This window comes from Phaethon aethereus (genome assembly GCF_964289735.1).
Source record: "Phaethon aethereus genome assembly, chromosome: 3".
Taxonomy (NCBI): Eukaryota; Metazoa; Chordata; class Aves; order Phaethontiformes; family Phaethontidae; genus Phaethon; species Phaethon aethereus.
The window spans coordinates 103,399,451-103,418,259 of record NC_138576.1 but is presented as its reverse complement, the minus strand read 5'-3'; the positions used below and the strand labels follow the sequence as shown (position 1 = coordinate 103,418,259).

Sequence of the window (18,809 nt, the reverse complement as noted above, 5' to 3'; positions counted from 1 at the left end):
TTTAAACAGTAGCTGCACTGCATTATTTTATCTCCCTAAGTAGCTATCCCACTTTAGCTTCCTGAGGTCAGCTATTCATCTCTGCTAAGTACATCCAGCACAGAAAGAAAATTCCTTAATCCTATTTTGTGTGCTTGAATTCATATGCACAGCCACAATTCTCCCACATCAAGCCTAGGCCGTACAAGAAGAATCTTTGTTTGCTGCTACTGCTGTCTCTGCCGTACAGCGGACAGATATTCACCAGGAGAACGTTGCTGTGGCTGGCTTTTAATTCTTGTGTGCTCCGGCAGAGGTACATAACAGGAACCATTACTTAAAATGCAAAGCGAGAGACTGCATACTCACATGTCTACTAAATGATTTCAGGACTTCAGTTACTACCCAAGTTCACAGCCTCTGAGAAATACAGGAACCAAGAATATGGTAAAAAAAAATTGGCTAAAAGTATGTGCCTGTGCATTTACTCAAGTAAATGGTATATTTACTTAAACCTCCCAGACAAGAATTCCCTCAAAGCTTATCACAGGATGGACGTTTCCTTCTTGCATTTGGGCTCACCCTCACCTGCCCCTCCACAGAAGAATCTTCCCATGGTCCTAGACACATGCTTACAAAAACGGCGCTCTCTACTTTCATCTCCTTTTAAACTAGGCTTAGCTTGCTGGGAGGAGAAAAGAAAGAAGAGGCAGCACCATGATGCTTCCATACTGTTTCCATGCTGTCCATAAGCAACCATTCAGAGGAAAGAAAAGCCAACCAAACCTCACCCATGCTGTGAGATACAAGAGCACAGGTACTTGCAACTGCACCGCACGGTTGTGTACTCCACCACGCTGCTTTGGCGACCGCGGGGCTAGGCAGGCCTAGGCTCGTCTCCCTGCCAAGTTCAGCTCTTGATTTTCCTTTGGAAAAAACTTACTCCTGGTAAAACTGACCGGCCAGAGGGGCTGTTGTAAACAGGAGGCAGAGACATTTTAGGTCACTCAGGAAAAAACACAAAACCATAGCTCCTACCCCTGCACATTCGTGGATTCTAGTTCTCACAACTGTCAAGTTGAAGCGAGTTCAACCGTCATTCAACAGTACGCCTGAGTTGAAGAGCCTTCGCCTGCACCTCCCTTATGCAGGCTTACAGAACAGTGACCACATTAATACTTGGGCACCATTTTTTCCCCGAGATTAAAGGAAAAAGTTGCCTTTGATAAAAGGTGGCAAGTTTGCAACACCTGAAAATGAAGTGAAGCAATCCAATCAAAAGTTATTTATCACAGCATCGATCTTTACTGACCAGTGAGTTTTTCAATACACAAGAATAATAGTTCTGGATTGATTTTGTTTCTATACAGAAGAAACCCCCAATCCCTGCTTTCTGGAATGACATTTCTCATTTCTTGTTGGACAGAGTACTGAAATATAAAATTTAATACTATATGAACAATTTCAACAGAATATTTAGTAAAAAGGAGTAAGAAGTTTAATACTTTTTTAAAAAGCAACATCAAAAAGTGCATTAGGAGTAAAATCCAGGTGCATTCAATTGTCTAGTCTGCAATATCACTTATTCATTCTCTCCTGTGACAAAGAGGTGCACATTTTTCTTGGACTGTAGCATTTGAGCTGTGCGATCTATGCCAACCACTGCAGCCAATTTCTGAGCATCATACTTGGAGTAGAGCACAGTACAGGTCCAAGTAGCATCTACTCCACTGTCCGTGGCCTTCATCATATTACAAATCTCACTGTAGAAGTGGGAGTAGGTTGGTAACTCATAGAAGATGAGGTTCCTAATGCCTTTTATGGTATACCTGTAGTAGGGGAAAAAAACCAAAAAAGTAACTTTGTTACAAAATGTGCATGTTAAAATGCCAATCCTATCTCAGTTCTTCCAATTTCCATTAAATTCAACGCACATTAGTTGTAACTCAAATCTACAAATCCCGTGTCATAGACTGAAGATTAAACTTGACACGCATGTGGAAGTTAAGGGGAGAATATCCAACACCACCAGGCACAAAGACTTCCTCTGAAGTACAGACCACCACCAATTTCTGCAGTATTCAGCCTCTTTAGCTTGGATTTTAAGACAGTGAAGCTTGATCAGACTGAGCCTCATGAAACTTTTTGTATTTGCCAAAACATCTTCTGCTAATAGAAGAAAAATGTTCTGTTAGGAACTTCTAACTGGCTCCGGTCAGGACGCAGCAAATTTTCCAGGTGGCCTCAGCTTGCTGTATTGCATTATTGAACCAATTATGTACCTTTTTACAGAATTTTATGTAATTATTGTGGCACAGATGAACACAAATAAAAGGCACAATGAATCACATTTTGCAGGCTATATCATCCTGTCCTGACACCAGTGGAACTTGGCAGCGGCCACCTGGCAGGCAGTGGAACTTCCTGAATAAAGCCGGATGCATACCAAAGTATTCGAGTCTCCACAAGGGACTGCCGACAACATGCAAAGGTTTTAAAGTAAACTGAAAAGCTCTTACTTCAGTCAAAGAAGTCCTCAGACAGATCCAACAGATTCAAAAAAAGCAACATAGCCCACCTATGATTAAGGTCAGACTCTACTTCCAAAACAGCACACATGCAACTCAAAGGAAAACTCAGTCTACGATTCACCTTTTGTAAAAGTGGAAGCGCTCAGTGAACAATAAGAACTGCTTCTCTCCCTTGAGAAAGAACCGCCTTGCTCTGCAGACACCAGCCTTTTTAGTGTATTCACAAATGTGAGTAAAATTCAGCTCCTCTTTCTTGAAGTAATTTCGAAGACGCACATAGTCAAAATACGATGGAACATAAATGAGCGTGTGTGACATGATGGCGTCGCGGTACTCAGGCAAAACTTTGTTGATGAAAAACTGAAACCTCAGTTGAGAAAACAAATAGGTTTTAAACAGAGTTAGCATTTAGCTTTCCAATACCAATATGACCTCAAACAGGAATATCATCAGACAACACGCTACAGCAGATTTTGACTACATTTTTCCTTCTTTAACTTCACAGGATTCCTACACGTGTAGAAGATAAAAGGCAAAGGCTTTGTCAGCACTACACAGTTACGGCAGAGACTGGTATTCCTTTCCCAGACTTTATTCTCCAGTGCCTTTGGCAAGGAGAAGTTCAGTATTCCCCTCCACCTGCGCAGAGCCTAGCCTGCAGTTGAAGACTCATGAAGGTGTACTTTTACGGTGAAATCACATTGTGCTCTGCAGGAAACAGTATGCTCAACTAAATTCGAAATTGCAGTCATTAGGGCATAGCAAAACAGCCTGGAACACAGAGTACCTTGTATCTATTACAGAAGTTACATTTTCAGCTTCCAGCCTCCGAAAAACATGAGGAAGCTGGACCACAACGTGGCTAATGGAGCCACTGAGCGGTACGTTGCGGACGGCCACCTGCAAGACGAAAGCAGGACGTTTAGGGAAGCAGCGTTTCAAAGGCAGCCACACTCCAGCCAGCTTTCTGCTCCTAACTCGCACCCGCATGCAGTGCCCAAGGCTGTTTTTAAGAAAGCTCCAATACAAAACCACATTCATATAGACACACACCAGATGTTAAATATACATGCTTATGCCCCGACTTCCATGTATTTGAGATGGACAACTAAGGTTTTTACTTTTCCTGTTTCTTTCAAAGTAATAGCAGTTTGTACTTATACAGTAGGAGGAAAAAAAAAAAGCAGGCAAACCCTCCATTTAACCACAAAATAAATAAACCAAGATAGCCTGTGCACGTCAAATTAAGAAAAAGCAAAATATGATTTCTGACATGAAACAGCTACCCATGAAAGGAAAGCATCAAGTAAGTGTCGCTGCAAGAAGAGTTCTTCATGCCTTTGGCACAGCATTAGAAATTGTCATGTAGCGTCACAGAGGTTCAGACTGAAATCCTTGGATAATGGAAATGACTGGCACAGTCTTTCCACAACTGAGTTATGGAATTTTTCCACATGCTGGGTTTTCTGTTCCTCTCCCCCTCCCTTACACTAGCATTTAAAAGAAGGCTTTCGGATTGTCTGTGAACTCACCTGCCCCACGTAATTGACGCAGTGTTTGTTGAAGACAGAGTTAATCTGGGGATCCTGAAGAGCGCTGAACAGCAGCGTCTGGCGGTAGTACTTGGACCAGTTATTGAGATTCAGCATTCGCACTCGGGAAAAGTCTACCCCATGGGAATCCAGAGGCAGCAGGTTAATGTGTTTCATCAGGTGCTGCACAGAGAGATGGAAACACATCGCTACAGACTGACAGCCTTGCACCCGGGCTGCCAGAGCCTTAACAGCAGCAAGAAAGGGGGCAGGGACAAGCAAGACAGCACAGAATATAAAAGAGTAGTAATCTCCCAAGACACGACTGTCTGGAATTTATTGATCACAGCAAGAGTAATTTACTTGGATTTCACGCCACAGAACTGAAAGCTGCCATCTCTTTAGTCATCAGTAACAATAACCTTTGCTTCCAGTCTCCTCCCATCGGGCAATTATAATGGATTTATTTGTTTGTTTGTATTTAAGTCAATGGGCCCAACATTTCTGAGCTAAAAGAAGCTCAAATGCAGTTCCCATTGCGTTCAGGGAGTGTTTGGGTGCAAGTGAAGAAATTAACCTCATTTTGGCCTCACTGAATGATGCCTTGGACTGGCGTCACTGCCACTGCATGGCAGGCAGCCGCACCCAAAGGGAAAAGCAGGAAACAGGCTACAGGACTGATTCCTTGGATATAGTGTAGGCTGATGTGCCTTTCCTGGGACTCCCCAGGCAACAAGACACATTCTACAGTAACATCATGCTGTCAAAATGCACGGGCCCAGGTACCTCAAAGGTGTTTCTAGGTAGGAAAAACCCCCCAACCTTTCAATCCTGAAAACTTTTATTAATCAAAAGCCAAAAAGCATCGGTACTACTGCATACTAGCCGCAATCCAAGAGCTGTATTTTCATTATATGTACAGGAAAATCCTCACACTGTTTAACTTCAGACATGACTAATGCTTGGTATCTCCAGTCAGTGGAGACAAGCACCAGCTCCTATTGCCTTCTGGAGGAACCTGGATTAGGCTGTGGAGATTCCTCACACTGCAATCTGACTGAGGCACTGGGCAGTCAGACAGCTGGCGTATTTTCTCCCAGATGTGATTTAAGGAACCATCATTATCTCATTCTGAAAGATAATTAGAACTGTACAAAAAAAAAGCTCTGATGAAATATGCCACTAAAGCATCAAATACTAATATTTATCGAGAACAGGTGCTGAATACTACCCAAAAGTCTGTATAAAGAATATTCTTAGTACAAGGAAAATATCAGGGTGGCAGGAGGAAAAGGAACAGGAACACATGTCTGGAATCAAGTCAGTAAAAAAAATAGCAATACTGTTCATGGCCAAAACTAAGTTCTATCAGACTAACGAGACACAGTACAACACAAAAATTAATACATACGGAAAACGCACCAGAACATGTTCCCAATTCTGCATCAGGTAAATATCTGCTTGATCAATTATGAGAATTTCTATTGATGACAGAAAATCAAAATCTCTCTTCTTCTCCCCCTCTGCGCCAATAATAGTCCTCATACCCAGGGGAGAGGCAATGATGACATCCGATGAGTAAAATGGCGCATATAATCTCATACTCTTTTGAAGAATCGCAATGCCTGTCCGACAACAACCAACAGCATATTCTTAGTTAAGGTCAATTACCAACCATTTCCGTCCAGCAGGCTCTGGTAACAGTAACTCCCTATACTTCCTCTCCCTTAACACATACAAATGATTATTGCTGGACAAAACCAAAATGCCTGAAACTCTTCTTCCCTGAAAAGTGCTTACCCACCCCCATTTGACAAGCATTTGGCAGATTTTCATGAAGTTCAGCAAACTGTTTCAGTAGTACTTTTTTCCAGATCTTTCATAGCCGGGACAACATTTTTTAACTGAAACACATTCATTTGTGATTTTCTGCTAAAAGGGTGGAAGGGGGCTGAAGAACTTAAGGGGAAAAAAAAAAGAAAAAGCAGAAATGATTAACTATTCCCTTCTCCCTAAATCCTGGACTTTGGTCTCTGCCATTAGGTACTACAGTAACCATTATGTTACTCCACCATGAAAGATTCAGTGTGGACCTTCTTGACTATAAACTGCCTTTATTCACATGGCCACAAGAGTTGCTACTAAGACACAAAGGGTTCTTCATGTGACAATAACTGAAAGCACAACCAGTCTTGCACCTTCCCTGGCACTGCTTCTCACACCACACATTGCAGTGTACATGCTGAACTAGCTGATGCATCACCTCTCATATTAAACAAAGAACAAGGAGGTAAAAAACTCCTTTGATTCCTTATGTTGTAACTACACAGCAACCCTGCTAGGACCCACAGTTTTCTGATCTTAAAAATCCAGGTAGTCTGGATTGTATTCAAATCATCCCACTACAGTTTGCCCCACACAGGTGTCTTCACTTCTCTCCCTCTCTGTGTGAAGCCAGCTACCACAGGCACAGCTGAAGGCACTTGCAAGAATTTCACAGAGACATCAGCAGAGACCTCTCCTGCTATCTATTTTAACCCAGTGAGAAAACTGGGGGGTGGAAGGCACAATTGGTTGAATTTCCAGGAAGAAGATAGCACTTGTCACAGCATATACACAGGTTAACACCACCAAGTCTTTTTTCTGTTTAAAAATGTCAAAGGGTGGTTTTAGTAAGGCATAACAAATGTGCTTTAAATTAGATCTTTGTGCAGAAGTAACAGAGTGTGAGGTACAGCAAGAAAGAATTTTTCTGCTTCTATGATTTGCTTCTACAAGTAACAGCACTGAAAGTTTCTCCAAGCATTTCTTCACACATAGTTAAGTGGATCAAGCAGACTGTGGCATGGGAGAGGAAAATTATTATGCTAAAGTAAGATGCTCTCAGCCAGAGAGATATTCACTGGGGAAGGAAGAAAGACTGAGTGGGACCTGCTTGCATCTTCCACTGTATCATTAAACCTCTTGGGATGCCAATTTATCTTTCAAGGGGCAATAATTTCAAAAGCCTCTGATCTGTCAAGTTAATTTAGAAAAATTGCCTACTCATCACGGCAGCTCCAGGAACCAAGCCACTAGCTAATTCTCTGCATACTGAGTTACTAAAACAGCACAAGATTACAATATTATGAAATAGTCTCAAATCTGATGCTTGTCCAACAGTCCTACTTGCTGGCTACCCCCCTGCTTTCATGATAACCATGGGCAGCATGGTAGAAAACTGCTTTGCTCAGTACTGTGGTTTAGTTTTGTTCCAACCATTACCGATTACAAGAGACATTGTGAATAGGCTGATTAAACCCAAAAGATTTTTTTTTTCAATAACATGAAAGACTTCGCTGCATAAGCAAGGCTGTCCTCTTTAAAAATGAGGTGTGGGCAGTCCTGTGACGATAAAGCAATCATTGCATTCTAAGTGATTCTGAACTTCTTGTGAAAATCATTACTTCTATATTTTCTCTTCCTTTTTAAGTTCTGGCAAGGCAAGAAAGATTTTCAGAAAAATCAAGGTTGCCAGTGCAAAGCCAGCATGAATACCACAGAGCCTAGAGTCTCACCAGAACTTCCAGCCCTGTAACTCCTAGACATTTAGGAAGAACCTGTTACTTCTCAGTTCCTTACTGGCTAAAAATCATCTGTTCAAGTAGGTCATTACCAATTCTGAAGTGGTCATCAATGTTGCCAGCAAAGACCGCTTCATAATCTTCAGGTCTTTTCAGGTTGGGGGGCTTCTCTTCTGGGTCAGAGCCAAACTCCCCTTTGAAGCGCTTTTTATTACTTACATCTATTTTTCTTTTGTCATTCACTTCAAGAAGGCTGATGAAAATATGCACAATTCGTAAAGCACATTCCCTGAAGGGCACTATCATCAGTACCTGTGCAGATCAACAGAACACAGTAACCCATAAAATATGAACATTCACGGTTAACTGTATGTTAAACAAGTTTTTTTACTTAGATCTGCCCCCATGGGCATCCCAATAATGGAAACAAAGCAATCCTGACATGCAGCAAGGGGGGAGGATATGTTGGGATGCAGTGTGCTCATGGACAGGTACTGGCCAGCAGCTCAGTTTGGTTCCTCATCTCACACCCAGGGTACCATTACAGGGAATTGAAAACTAAGCATGTTCTCCTGTTCTCCCTACCTCCCCAAGTAAGCAAGAGCTCCCACAATACACAGACAGGGTCAACTGGCTCCTGGATGGGTGGCAACAGCCTCTGCACAGCACTCTGAAATACAAATATCTAACTGGGGAGTCAACACAGAAACCAAAGGCATTTGCCAGACGTGCTGCAAACAATGAAACCCAACTCCGAATCTGTTCAACAGGTAGTTGGCACCACCAGTGACAGGCTAGCCCTAGCTGAATCCACCCGGTTATCGACTAGAGGGTGCTGTGAATCCAGGGAGCCTTGGTTTCAGGCCCGCTCCACCAACTGTGATGGGTGGCCTTGACAATGGGACTGGGATTCCCTGAGGTCTCCCTTGGAAGGATCTTTCCAGGCAGGCAAGTCCTTACAAATGCCCAAGGACAAAAAAATTTCTGTGAAATCCCACACTGGGTGACAGCCTACGCTACCTGAACTAGCACTGAAGATCAGTGTGGAGGCACTGTTCTGTACTGGTAGATTTAGAAATGGAAGCAGGAAAAGGTGACATGTCAGTCTGTACTGATAGGGAGACAAAGAAAAAGAGAAGTCAGACTCATGGCTCAGCACAGAAACAGGCTGGCTAACAACCCTGTGCCCACTGCTTCTCACAGCGTATTTGCCCTGGCTGTGGCAGACAACTTCCAGGCACGATAAAGGGATGTGGAAAGGCCCAGGCCCAGGAACGTGTCACCTGAGAGCAGCAACAGAAAGACTTTTCGATAAACTACCAGGATGTTTATACAGCCTGATCAGACAACCAGGGTGGGGATGGGGGAAATCACATTAACGAAGCTCTCTTACCTTAGGTCTAGTGAGCCCCTGATCCCTGTAGTCATCATTGTCTGTCCCTGGCTTCCGGTCTCTTCGTTTGGCATTGTTGCTGAGCACCTGGGCGTTTGCCTTCAGAACATGGTTCAAGGCATGCAAACAGTAAGCATGCCGGATTTCTTCTCCATTTGTTAAAGCATTTCTTTCTGGATAGAACAAGTCCCGGTATGTATTCATGATACAGAAGAGCTCTCTTTGTAACGGAGTAAAAGAGGGATCACTTTGTTTGTTCACTGAGGACAGAAATTGTTTATTCACTTTTGGCCAAGTGGATTCTAACGGCTTGTGAAGATAAAGCTGTTTCACGTCAACTTCTTTGTCTGCTTTCAAAGTTTTATGTTTCTCCAAAGTAGAAGAAAAAGTTAGTTGGCCCAGCCTTGGCCACTGAAAAAAACCAAAAAAACACAACAACAAAGAGGAGTGATATGTACCAAACTTAGTACACTTAAAAGCACATCACTGCAGCTGGCAGTTTAATCAAGTTAATGAAATTTGAGAAATTATCTTTTCATAATACAAGTTGAAAGCTTTTTTTTTTTCAATACGCCATCTCTTCCTTAGAGTCTACGAGGGTAAAAAACAATAAGCTTGAGCTCAGTAGATCTGGATATATTTTGCAGTGATGTGTCTGTAACTGTCCTCACTTTACAGATGAGAAAACAGCAGAAGGGGGAGGATGTCATTCCCTCCTAATCCATCCAGCAAGCCAGTGGCACAAACCAGGGACACGATGAGAACCCTGGCATCCGACTACACTTACAGACGAGCCACACTGAGGTACATACTTTGTTTAAAGATGAAAATGAAACCCCATTAGGAAATTGTGAATCAGTTGCTAAATGCAATCTTGTTGTGAGTCTGCCTGACTTGAGGGCAAACGCTATCGGTGTAGCAGGGGAAAACTCTACACTTTAAGCCTTCTGCCATGTAAGTTGTCCCTATCTATCTCTGTAAAGTAGCTACACCAAGCAAAGATATATCATGCATTGCTTCAGGTGACACTGGTATTTTTGGCCACCATATTCCAGAAAAGAAAAAAATAAAATAAAAATAATTTAAAAAATCACAGCTTTCTCTCTGACTGACTAACCATTGGATATCTTCCAATGAATGTCACCCAGCATATGGCTGACCAGAATGCAAGGCAACTGTCCAAAAGAAAATCAGATGTGAAAAAGTTAGGAAGCAAAGGTTTGTCTAAAAAATGAGTATTTTGAAAACCAATATTCTCTCTCAAGCAATGAGGTGGTTCTCTGATACTGTAATTCACCTACTATTTCCAGTATTAACATTGTAAGTATTAAATTCCTCTTTACTGGCTTGTAGTCAAGAGATACAGTCATCTTGAAGCTAGAACATGAAAGTGCATCACAAGTACTTTTAAGACTGTACATGGTCACCTCACAAGTTCAGCTGCAGAGCACATACCTGGTATCATCCTGTTACCACTAAGAAACCAGTCCCGTTTCCACCTCGTGTCAAGAGTACTAAATCTGTGGTTTTGGGACTACAGATCAAACTCTAAAGCTATGTTTTTCAGATGTGTTGCCATATGCCTACATAACAGCAGACTTTAGATTTCAACTCTTGCTCAGCCCTAAGTGAAGAAGAAAACACTTCAGCAACAACACAGCAACAAAATCTTGACAATTCCAGTGCCAACAGTTAATAATAACAATTATGAATCTACTTCACTTGTATAAAAAAAAAAGACTTATTTTAATCCAGGCATCTGTAGGAACTCTGGATGTCTACAGAACACTTACCCTGTTTTGACTTGAAGTTTTAGGAAGCATAGACATTTTTTCTACTTCTTTTTCTTCAAGTTCTTTGTCCATGTGCTGTTTAAATGGATCTATTTATAACAACAACAACAACAACAAAACATCCTGAGAACTATTGCAGCTAATACTGGAATCAAGTTGCAGAATGGATTTGCAAATGACACTAAAAGTTTCCATGCTGGCCAACACCACAGTTAAAACTAGTTATTTCAAAGAACTTGGAGATGAAAGAAAAGATGTCAGATTCTTTCTACAAGAACATAGAGAACAGATCTGACAGATTGCTTTAAAAAAAGAAGCACTTATGGAAGTACTAGAACTTTCAATCACAAAACAAATGTTGGACAGGAAAGCAATATGTAGTAGAAAACATTGTGGCAATTTTCTGCCTTAAGCTCTGGCACATCGATCCCTTGCAGGTGAAATAGGCTGTCAGTAGTAAAGACCCAAGTGAACTTACTGCCCTTATTAATTTAGAAACAGTTCTGCCCAGGACTTTGCATCTTTGGCCAATGATATGAATACAGTTTGTGGTAAAGCAGAGAAAGATAGGCAGGTTTTGGGGAAGGGAGGCAAAAATTGCCTGAAGTAAGCAAAAGTCTGATTTTTCTCATCAGCAGTTCTTTTTGGAACAGAAAGGCAAGAAACTGTAAAATCATATTATATTCAAAGACGCTGACATGCACAAGTCACACGCAAAGCTTATTTTGAAAAACAAGCTCTCTACGCTGCTTGCAGCACAGCAGCACTCACTGCATAAAGAAAACTAATTAGCAAACACTAATGCTTGCCAAAGGATATCTAGCCCACACACAAGTTACCCAGACAAAAGTCAAGACATTTGCTCTTACAGTACCGTTGAGAGTATCTTCCCAGCAATGCAAATGAACAGGATATCATTTAACCGTAATACAGGTTCTCTCTTCAGTTGAGTTTTACTGATTCCAGCATTTGTCAGATAAAGTAGAGGGAATAACGTGAAGCATTTTCAGGAATTCTAGTGATCCCAGGACCAGACTAGATATCCACCCCCTTTCTGCTATTTTAGGTGACTCATTTTCTGTAATAGATTATAAAGCCACTTCCAAGCTACAGGAACCCACTGAAAAGTAGCGCATCATTTGTCGGTTGAACACAGCTTAACAGCTTTGTTAAGGATACTTAGCATGCAGCTGGAGAGCTATGGTTCTCATTAAAATGCAATGCCAACAGCCTAAGTAATATTCTCATGGTAACAAGAATGAGCTGTTTTTTCTATCACATGGCCCTTTGATGCTTCCACACATTTCATGTATCAACTAGGCTGCCTCACAGATCTAATGTCAGCTGCTGCTCCAAGATGACAAGCCAGCATCACTAGGGATGCTACAAACATATTTCTCGCTCTTAAACTATGCCATCTGATATTAAAACCACAGAGCATGAAATATGAATAGAAGCTCTGCAAGTGCCAATGTGTGGCATATCACTGAACAATCGCACACCCGTGCACATAGTTATTTGTGTTACACGTGGTGGGACAACTTCAACACTGAAGCTCGGACTGCAGCCATCAGTGCGCTGCGGTGTTGAGATTCTGGGCCACACCCTTAAAAGATACCCCACAGATACCTCATGACTTCCTGATCCTGGTGCAGACTCCTCTGCAATAACCTTCAAAATTCAGAGAGCTCTGAGCATTTGTCTAAAGTACTGTGGCTGCCCCAAGCTTCCCAGAATCTCACCTCTTAACTCCACTGAGTTGTGAAGGATGCCCTCACAGGCCAGCTTTGTGATTATCTCCTGTGGTGTCTGTGCCAAGAGTATCTTCCACAGTCAAGCGCAGGTTTGCAGGGCCCTTCATATTACACTGGCTTTGTTAACTACTACTAAAGCAACAGAACAAGATGACCCCCTCCACGCACATTTCTAGTTGCTGATATTTCAAGCTTTATTGGTCGCAACAGAAACTATGCACAAATCCCAGTCCACAGGGGCTGCAGAAAACAAATGGTTCAGCTACACATCTGCACGAGTGTTAAGTGTCCCTTATGTGACCAGCTCACATGTGGGCAATACAATGAATAACATAGCAGAAGAACTCCAAAGCTATATAACATATCATTAGGGTGTTTAATAATTTACCCATTTATGGATACTCCTCTAGAGGCAGATCCCTAAACACAAACATATTGTTTTACCTTCTGAAAAAGCTTGTGAAGAATTGCTGTCTCTCTTATCTGCATTACAATCTCCACTCTCCTCTTCCATGAAATTGGTTTCCAAGCTAAATTCAGATTCATGTTTCACATCAGTAAACTCCTCAATTACTCTGTGACTTGGGTCACAGGAGGTATCCGTGCCATCAGCCTGCTCCTGGCCAAGCATCCGCTCTGCTGCGTCTGTAGCTGTGACTTGTTAGAGAGAGAAATGGGTTATACTCTCCTCGAAAAGTTGCTGCCTATAGCCAGCCTTGCTGGCTAGGTTGTTCCCTTTGAGTTACCAAATTTTTTTTCTCCCAATACTCTATCCAAAAAGATAAAATCAAGCTTGGTATCCTACAGTAAAGATAACTTTTGGACAGTAGGTCATAAATTACATAACACACAACATATGTTTCCCCAGAGAAAATTAAAGTAAGAACCTATTCAGGGAATGTAAATTTTAGTTTCCAAAGATCCCAAATAACTGAAAATAATAAAAAGCTGCCTCCTCTCTCCCAGAATTTCTTTGCAGACTTCCATGAATGAGGATGCCTCATCATAAAGGAGAGGTGGTTTCCTTCCAATTTATATATTCTTTCCTCTGCTATGAGGCAAACCTTCCCCTCCTCTCAGTGGCAGCAGCCAAGCCAGATGCTGTGTGAGGAAACAGCTTGTGTCTCCCGTGAGTGGGTGAGAACCCCTGGCATGCTGCTCCATGTGGATTTCCTCTGTGCTGCCGCACAAACAACATCTGAGGAAGCAGCAGTGGGCTCTCTGCTGGAAAAAGAGCACAGCTACCCTCTCCCCTGCTAAATCCTTCAGCAGCTGCTGCTCCCACCCACACAAAGGCAATGGAACAACAGAGCTTCCACTCCAGAAGAGCACACATCCAACAAGCCAGTCTACACCACAATCCTGGCAATGTAAGTTATTCAAACTTTCTAACTGAAACAACATTTACCAAAGCATGGGAAAAGACAAACTACCTTCTTCCTGGTCTGGTACATCATTTTTATCTTCTTCACCTCCATCTACTTCCCCAGTCTCCTGGGACCCTTCACTGTCCATTTCTGTCTCAGTTTCCCCAGCTTCTTCTGATTCACTTTCATCTTCCTCTTCCTCACTCTCAGACTCAGGAGAGGTCTTCAGGGTAGCCAGGAGCTTATGATATACAGAGACCTGTTCCACTTCAGTCTCCGAATCGCTTTCTGCACTCGATTTATCAGAATTCTCAGACTAGAAAGGAAAACACAAGTGTAACAGCAACAATAGTAACACTGTTGGGCAGCAGGCAAATGCCTTCATCTCTAGTTCATGTGTTATGTTTTCCCTCTCCCATCCTACCCTTATGCAGATGCAATTGAATTTTTCAAAAATCATCTTGGTAGACTTAGGCTGAAATGCTTCATGCTGCACTAATTTTACTTAGAACATCACAAAATTTGGTTCTTTTAGTTTCAGCTGAGTGAGGACACTTGATCTCCACAGACAAGGCATTTACTGAACTGGCACTGGATTTTCTTAAGAAAACCACACACCGAGCAAAAATTGTAGGAGGGTGCACATACAAGGGACAGAGCATACTGAAAATGCTTCTGGCTTTCAAGAAGATAAGTGAAATAACTGTCAGTTGACGATAGTCCACCAGGGAGTCTGTCAGGTTTGGCTCAGCTGTAAAGCTCTAAGCTTCTAACAAGCCAGACTCAGAGTCAATTCTGCCCCGGGCTTGCACAAACCGACAACAGTGTGCCAGGTTACAGCCAAAATTATAGTGAAAACAGGAGTATAAGCACAGCACCATTTACTTCTTTTTTAGCTCCTTTCAGCCCAAAGAGGGAAAAAAAAAAATCAGTAAATACAATATTAATGCACAAATGTTAAGGAAAACAAATGAACCAGAATACTGAATTTTTCCACATTAAAACTTTGAAGTCTTTTATTAATCTGATGATGAAGGAGGTTAACAAACCCTGACTGAAGGAAAAGTAAAGCACTAGCAATCTGAAGAAGATGAACGAGCATTAACATATTTCTTAGTTCAACAGAGAGCGAAACATCTCCTAACTTGTGCAATGCTAAGTTTATTAACATTATTAAAATGAGTTAAAGCATGATTTACTTTTCACTGTAACTAAATAATATGCAAAAAACCCAAGAAGAGCTATGTTATTTCCTGCTGCTTCTGCCCTCTCATGGCATTAGTTTTGAGTTAGACACTGTAGAGAACAATTCAGAGCCACACAAAAATCACATTCATTTTTTTCTCTTAAAAGCAAGTTTTCTAAAAGGAGCAATTTAATCAGCCTGAATAACTCTGTAACATGAAATGCTAAGTGCTTCACTTCACTGAACTACGCAAAAATGAAGTAAGGAAGAAATAAATATACATTACCAGTTCACAGATTTGAGTTGCTTCTGGTCTTCCAGAAACCCTGAAAAGGAAGTACTGAAATATCTTACTATGTCAATGATGTTATACACAAGATGAAAGAAATTAGTTACAGAAGTCTTAGAGCAGTTAAAAGAAAGCTTAAAACCAAAGCAACATGCAGTTCTCCCTAAGGAAACAGACTTGGCACTTACCCTTGGAGGCTATCCTCTCAAGCAATGCTACATTCCGTATATGAAGACCAAGCGCTCAAGCATTATAACTGATCATGAAGTGAAATGTTTTAAAGCAAAATCTGGCTTTAATCAGAAGATGAGGTATTAAAAGGAATCTAAGCAATCTAACTACAAAAGGGTAGTTTGTATAACAAGGCTAAGCAGAGCAAGAGCCTACCTCTAGCACTAAATATTCATCAATGAAGTGGGGAAAAGACACGTACTACAGGAAAACCAGCATTAATTAGCCAGTGTTGGGACTGCAATTCTGCCACCAAGACACTCTACAAGCTGAGCTTAAAATAACCTCAACTCTTGCACGAAGATGCAGAGCCTCGAGTGGGACAGTGTCACTGCACAGGGCTCGGCTCCCCGGGACTCTGCCTTCCACCCAAGCAGCACATGCCGGGAGGGTCCCAGGATACACACAAATAACACCTAACGCTATTTGCGGGCTACTAACGGCATGTAACGTTAAACTACGCAGGTGAGGCAACACCGTCTTCCTGACAGGTTTCTAAAACTTTACATCATCAAATCACACAGCATTTAGGCTAAGCAGCGTGTTTCTGGCAAGTTTACGTGAAGCTGCACAAGAAGCCTTTACGGCAGTTGTTTCAAACAAACCTGAGCCCAATTTTTTTCTTCACTTTCCCTGCTTCTTTCGAGATTCCAAAAGCTGACGGGCGCCAGCGCAAAACGCAGCCGCACGGCCTCTCCTTCCCCCAGGAGCCCGAGGAAGGGTACGTGAGGGAGCAGCCACTGGCCGGGCCGCCATCGGGCTGAGCGGGGCTCTCTGGGCCTGCAACCACGGGGCAGCCGGCCCCATGCTGGCGACCACGGCTCCCACGGCGGTCCTGCGCGGGTGGGCCCACCCCGCGGGGAAGCCCCGGCCGGCCGAGGGATTCGGGGCTCTCTCCCGGCGGTTCCCAGGGCGGGCGGCCGCTCGACGCCAGCTCGCCCCAGCACTCACTTGTCGTAGAAAGGGTGCTCCTCCCCGAACTCCCGCAGGTGCTTCTTCTGCTTCTTGCTCAGGCTGCGCAGCAGCTCCCGCTCACCCCGCCGCTTCCCCATGCCGGCCGCCGCGCTCACCCGCGTGGGCCGCTCCGCCGCGCTTTACGGCACGCTCGTAGCGCGCCGCTGTCGTGCTGCCGTACGGCAGGGCCGGGCCGGGCGGCTTGTGCCAGCACTCCGGCACGCCCTTCGGCAGGTGGTTTAAGCTGGGCCTCGCCCCGCCGCCGTCCTGCTTTCGGCAGAGGAGCTGAGGTCCAATTTTGATGTTCGCTTACCAATTAAAAAAGCATTAATCGCACTTTTCTGTGACGCTCTGAATGTCAGCGCTTGCTTCTGTGATCATTTATTCACACTTTTGCAACGGGGATGGTTTTCTACCTGCTTGCAAGATTTGTGCCTGTAGCTTAATACCTACTGTCCCCCATTTTCCGCCATCCCGGCTGCAGCATCACCCTCGTGCCCCATCACAGCCGTCCTGCAGCTCCCCTCCCCCCTCTCCACCCCTCGGGCCAGAACCCTGCTCAGGCAGCATATGATATTCAGGATTAAACTGTTGGTCAACTACTTAACATACATTGCCATTCACAAATGCCTCTTAGAAGCCATGTTACCAGGGCCCAGACGAGTAACATCTACAGGCCAACCTCTGCAATCTGTGTCGAAGCCTTTCAGCCTCGTTAGACAACTGCAGGCACGCCAACACAGGGGCTCGGTAACATCCCGGGCAGGGTGCGGCACCGTGCTGCAGGCTGGTTCAGATGGGCACATGTTAAAAGCAGTGTTTTCCCTTGAGAGTGGAAGCAGTGCGGGACGAACGCCACGCAAGGGGTACCAACAGGGCTGCATCAGGCCGGCAGGCCCAAGCCCATCGCCAGGACACGAGCCCCTCTTGTTGGCAGCAAGACCTCTACACCAGGCCGGCGGCTGGCACCTGGGCCACGGGAGCACAGGTAGCCCAGGCAGGCAGCTCAGCCTTTCCAGGCCGCATCCCCTTCCTTGTAGTGGGGGCCAGTGAGCAGGTGTGTACAGAGCCCGCCTGGCACTCTCAAGGCCCTCACTGCAGGCCGGAGCAGCGGGCCCTCACCGCTGCCCATGAATATCTACTTGCTTCCCCGGGCAGCCCAGGGCTTTACAGCCCAAAGAAGGGAAGTGCAAGGGGGAGTGCAGAACCTGGTGCCCTGCAGGCTTGCTCCACAGCTTTTCCGCAGCTTTGTTCTAAATGAAACACAGTTGCTAATCACTCCCTCAACTCTCACATTTTAAACTGAGTCACGAGCTGACCATGCATTTCTGAAGAAGTGAAATCACCTAACTTACATTGGAGCATCTAGGTGGTAGCATGGTAAGGTATCACCATCAATGCTTATTTTACAGATCTCCTGTGCACTGCTGTCTTTGATTCCAGCAATAAGACTGGAAAAAAACCCACAGCAAACAGCCTGAATTATTTGTAATCTGCTCTGCTGACCTAATTCTGTCAACAGCCACCATTAAACCCTGTTCAGCAGAAGTCTGCTGCTGCTACCTGTGTATCTTCAGCACTTTTATCTGCATGACATGTTCCAGAGACCCGTGGTTTATAAAAGCCGCTTTTCTTCATCCCTGGTTTTCTACTTCTACTTTTGCCTTTTCCCTTGTGAGATGCCATTTTTTTCATTTTAGTGTATATTTTTAATCGGAATAAATGCAACGATCATACTCTTTCCTATCCAAACACACAGAGCTAAACTATGAATCATTTTGCCATAAGTTACTTAGCGTAAGCTATACCACAGACTGTAGCATATAGCTTATAAAGTTGAATGCCGATTTATTTGTTGTATGCTGTTTTGTGGCATATAATAAAAAGAAAGATGCATAACTTAAGATACTGGCCTGAAGCAATGTGAAGGGTTCATTTCTTCCTTCATCTCAGTCTATCCTTGCTTAATATTCTCTATTGCCAGTTTCTATACGTCACTGCTTTCCTGGTAACAGCTGGCACCTACAAAAAGGCCAAGTACCTTAACATTGCCTTCACAGAATCACAGAATCACTAGGTTGGAAAGGACCTTCAAGATCATCAAGTCCAACCATTAATCCAGCACCACCATGTCCCCTAAACCATGTCCTGAAGCGCCACATCCACACGTTTTTTGAACGCTTCCAGAGATGGCGACTCTACCACCTCCCTGGGCAGCCTGTTCCAATGCCTGACCA

The 18,809-nt window shown here is 43.6% G+C and overlaps 1 protein-coding gene across 1 annotated transcript; it reads right to left on the bottom strand.

The window, feature by feature from the left end:
* Positions 1-1,561: 1,561 nt before the first annotated feature.
* Positions 1,562-16,670, bottom strand: UTP25 (UTP25 small subunit processome component; the record flags this gene model as incomplete). Its single annotated transcript, XM_081997488.1, has 12 exons — positions 1,562-1,808; positions 2,632-2,870; positions 3,291-3,410; positions 4,043-4,225; positions 5,465-5,667; positions 7,698-7,917; positions 8,999-9,409; positions 10,792-10,880; positions 12,990-13,205; positions 13,979-14,228; positions 15,385-15,424; positions 16,570-16,670. The coding sequence occupies 12 exons, from the start codon at positions 16,668-16,670 to the stop codon at positions 1,562-1,564; spliced, it is 2,319 nt and encodes a 772-aa protein (XP_081853614.1).
* Positions 16,671-18,809: the final 2,139 nt, after the last annotated feature.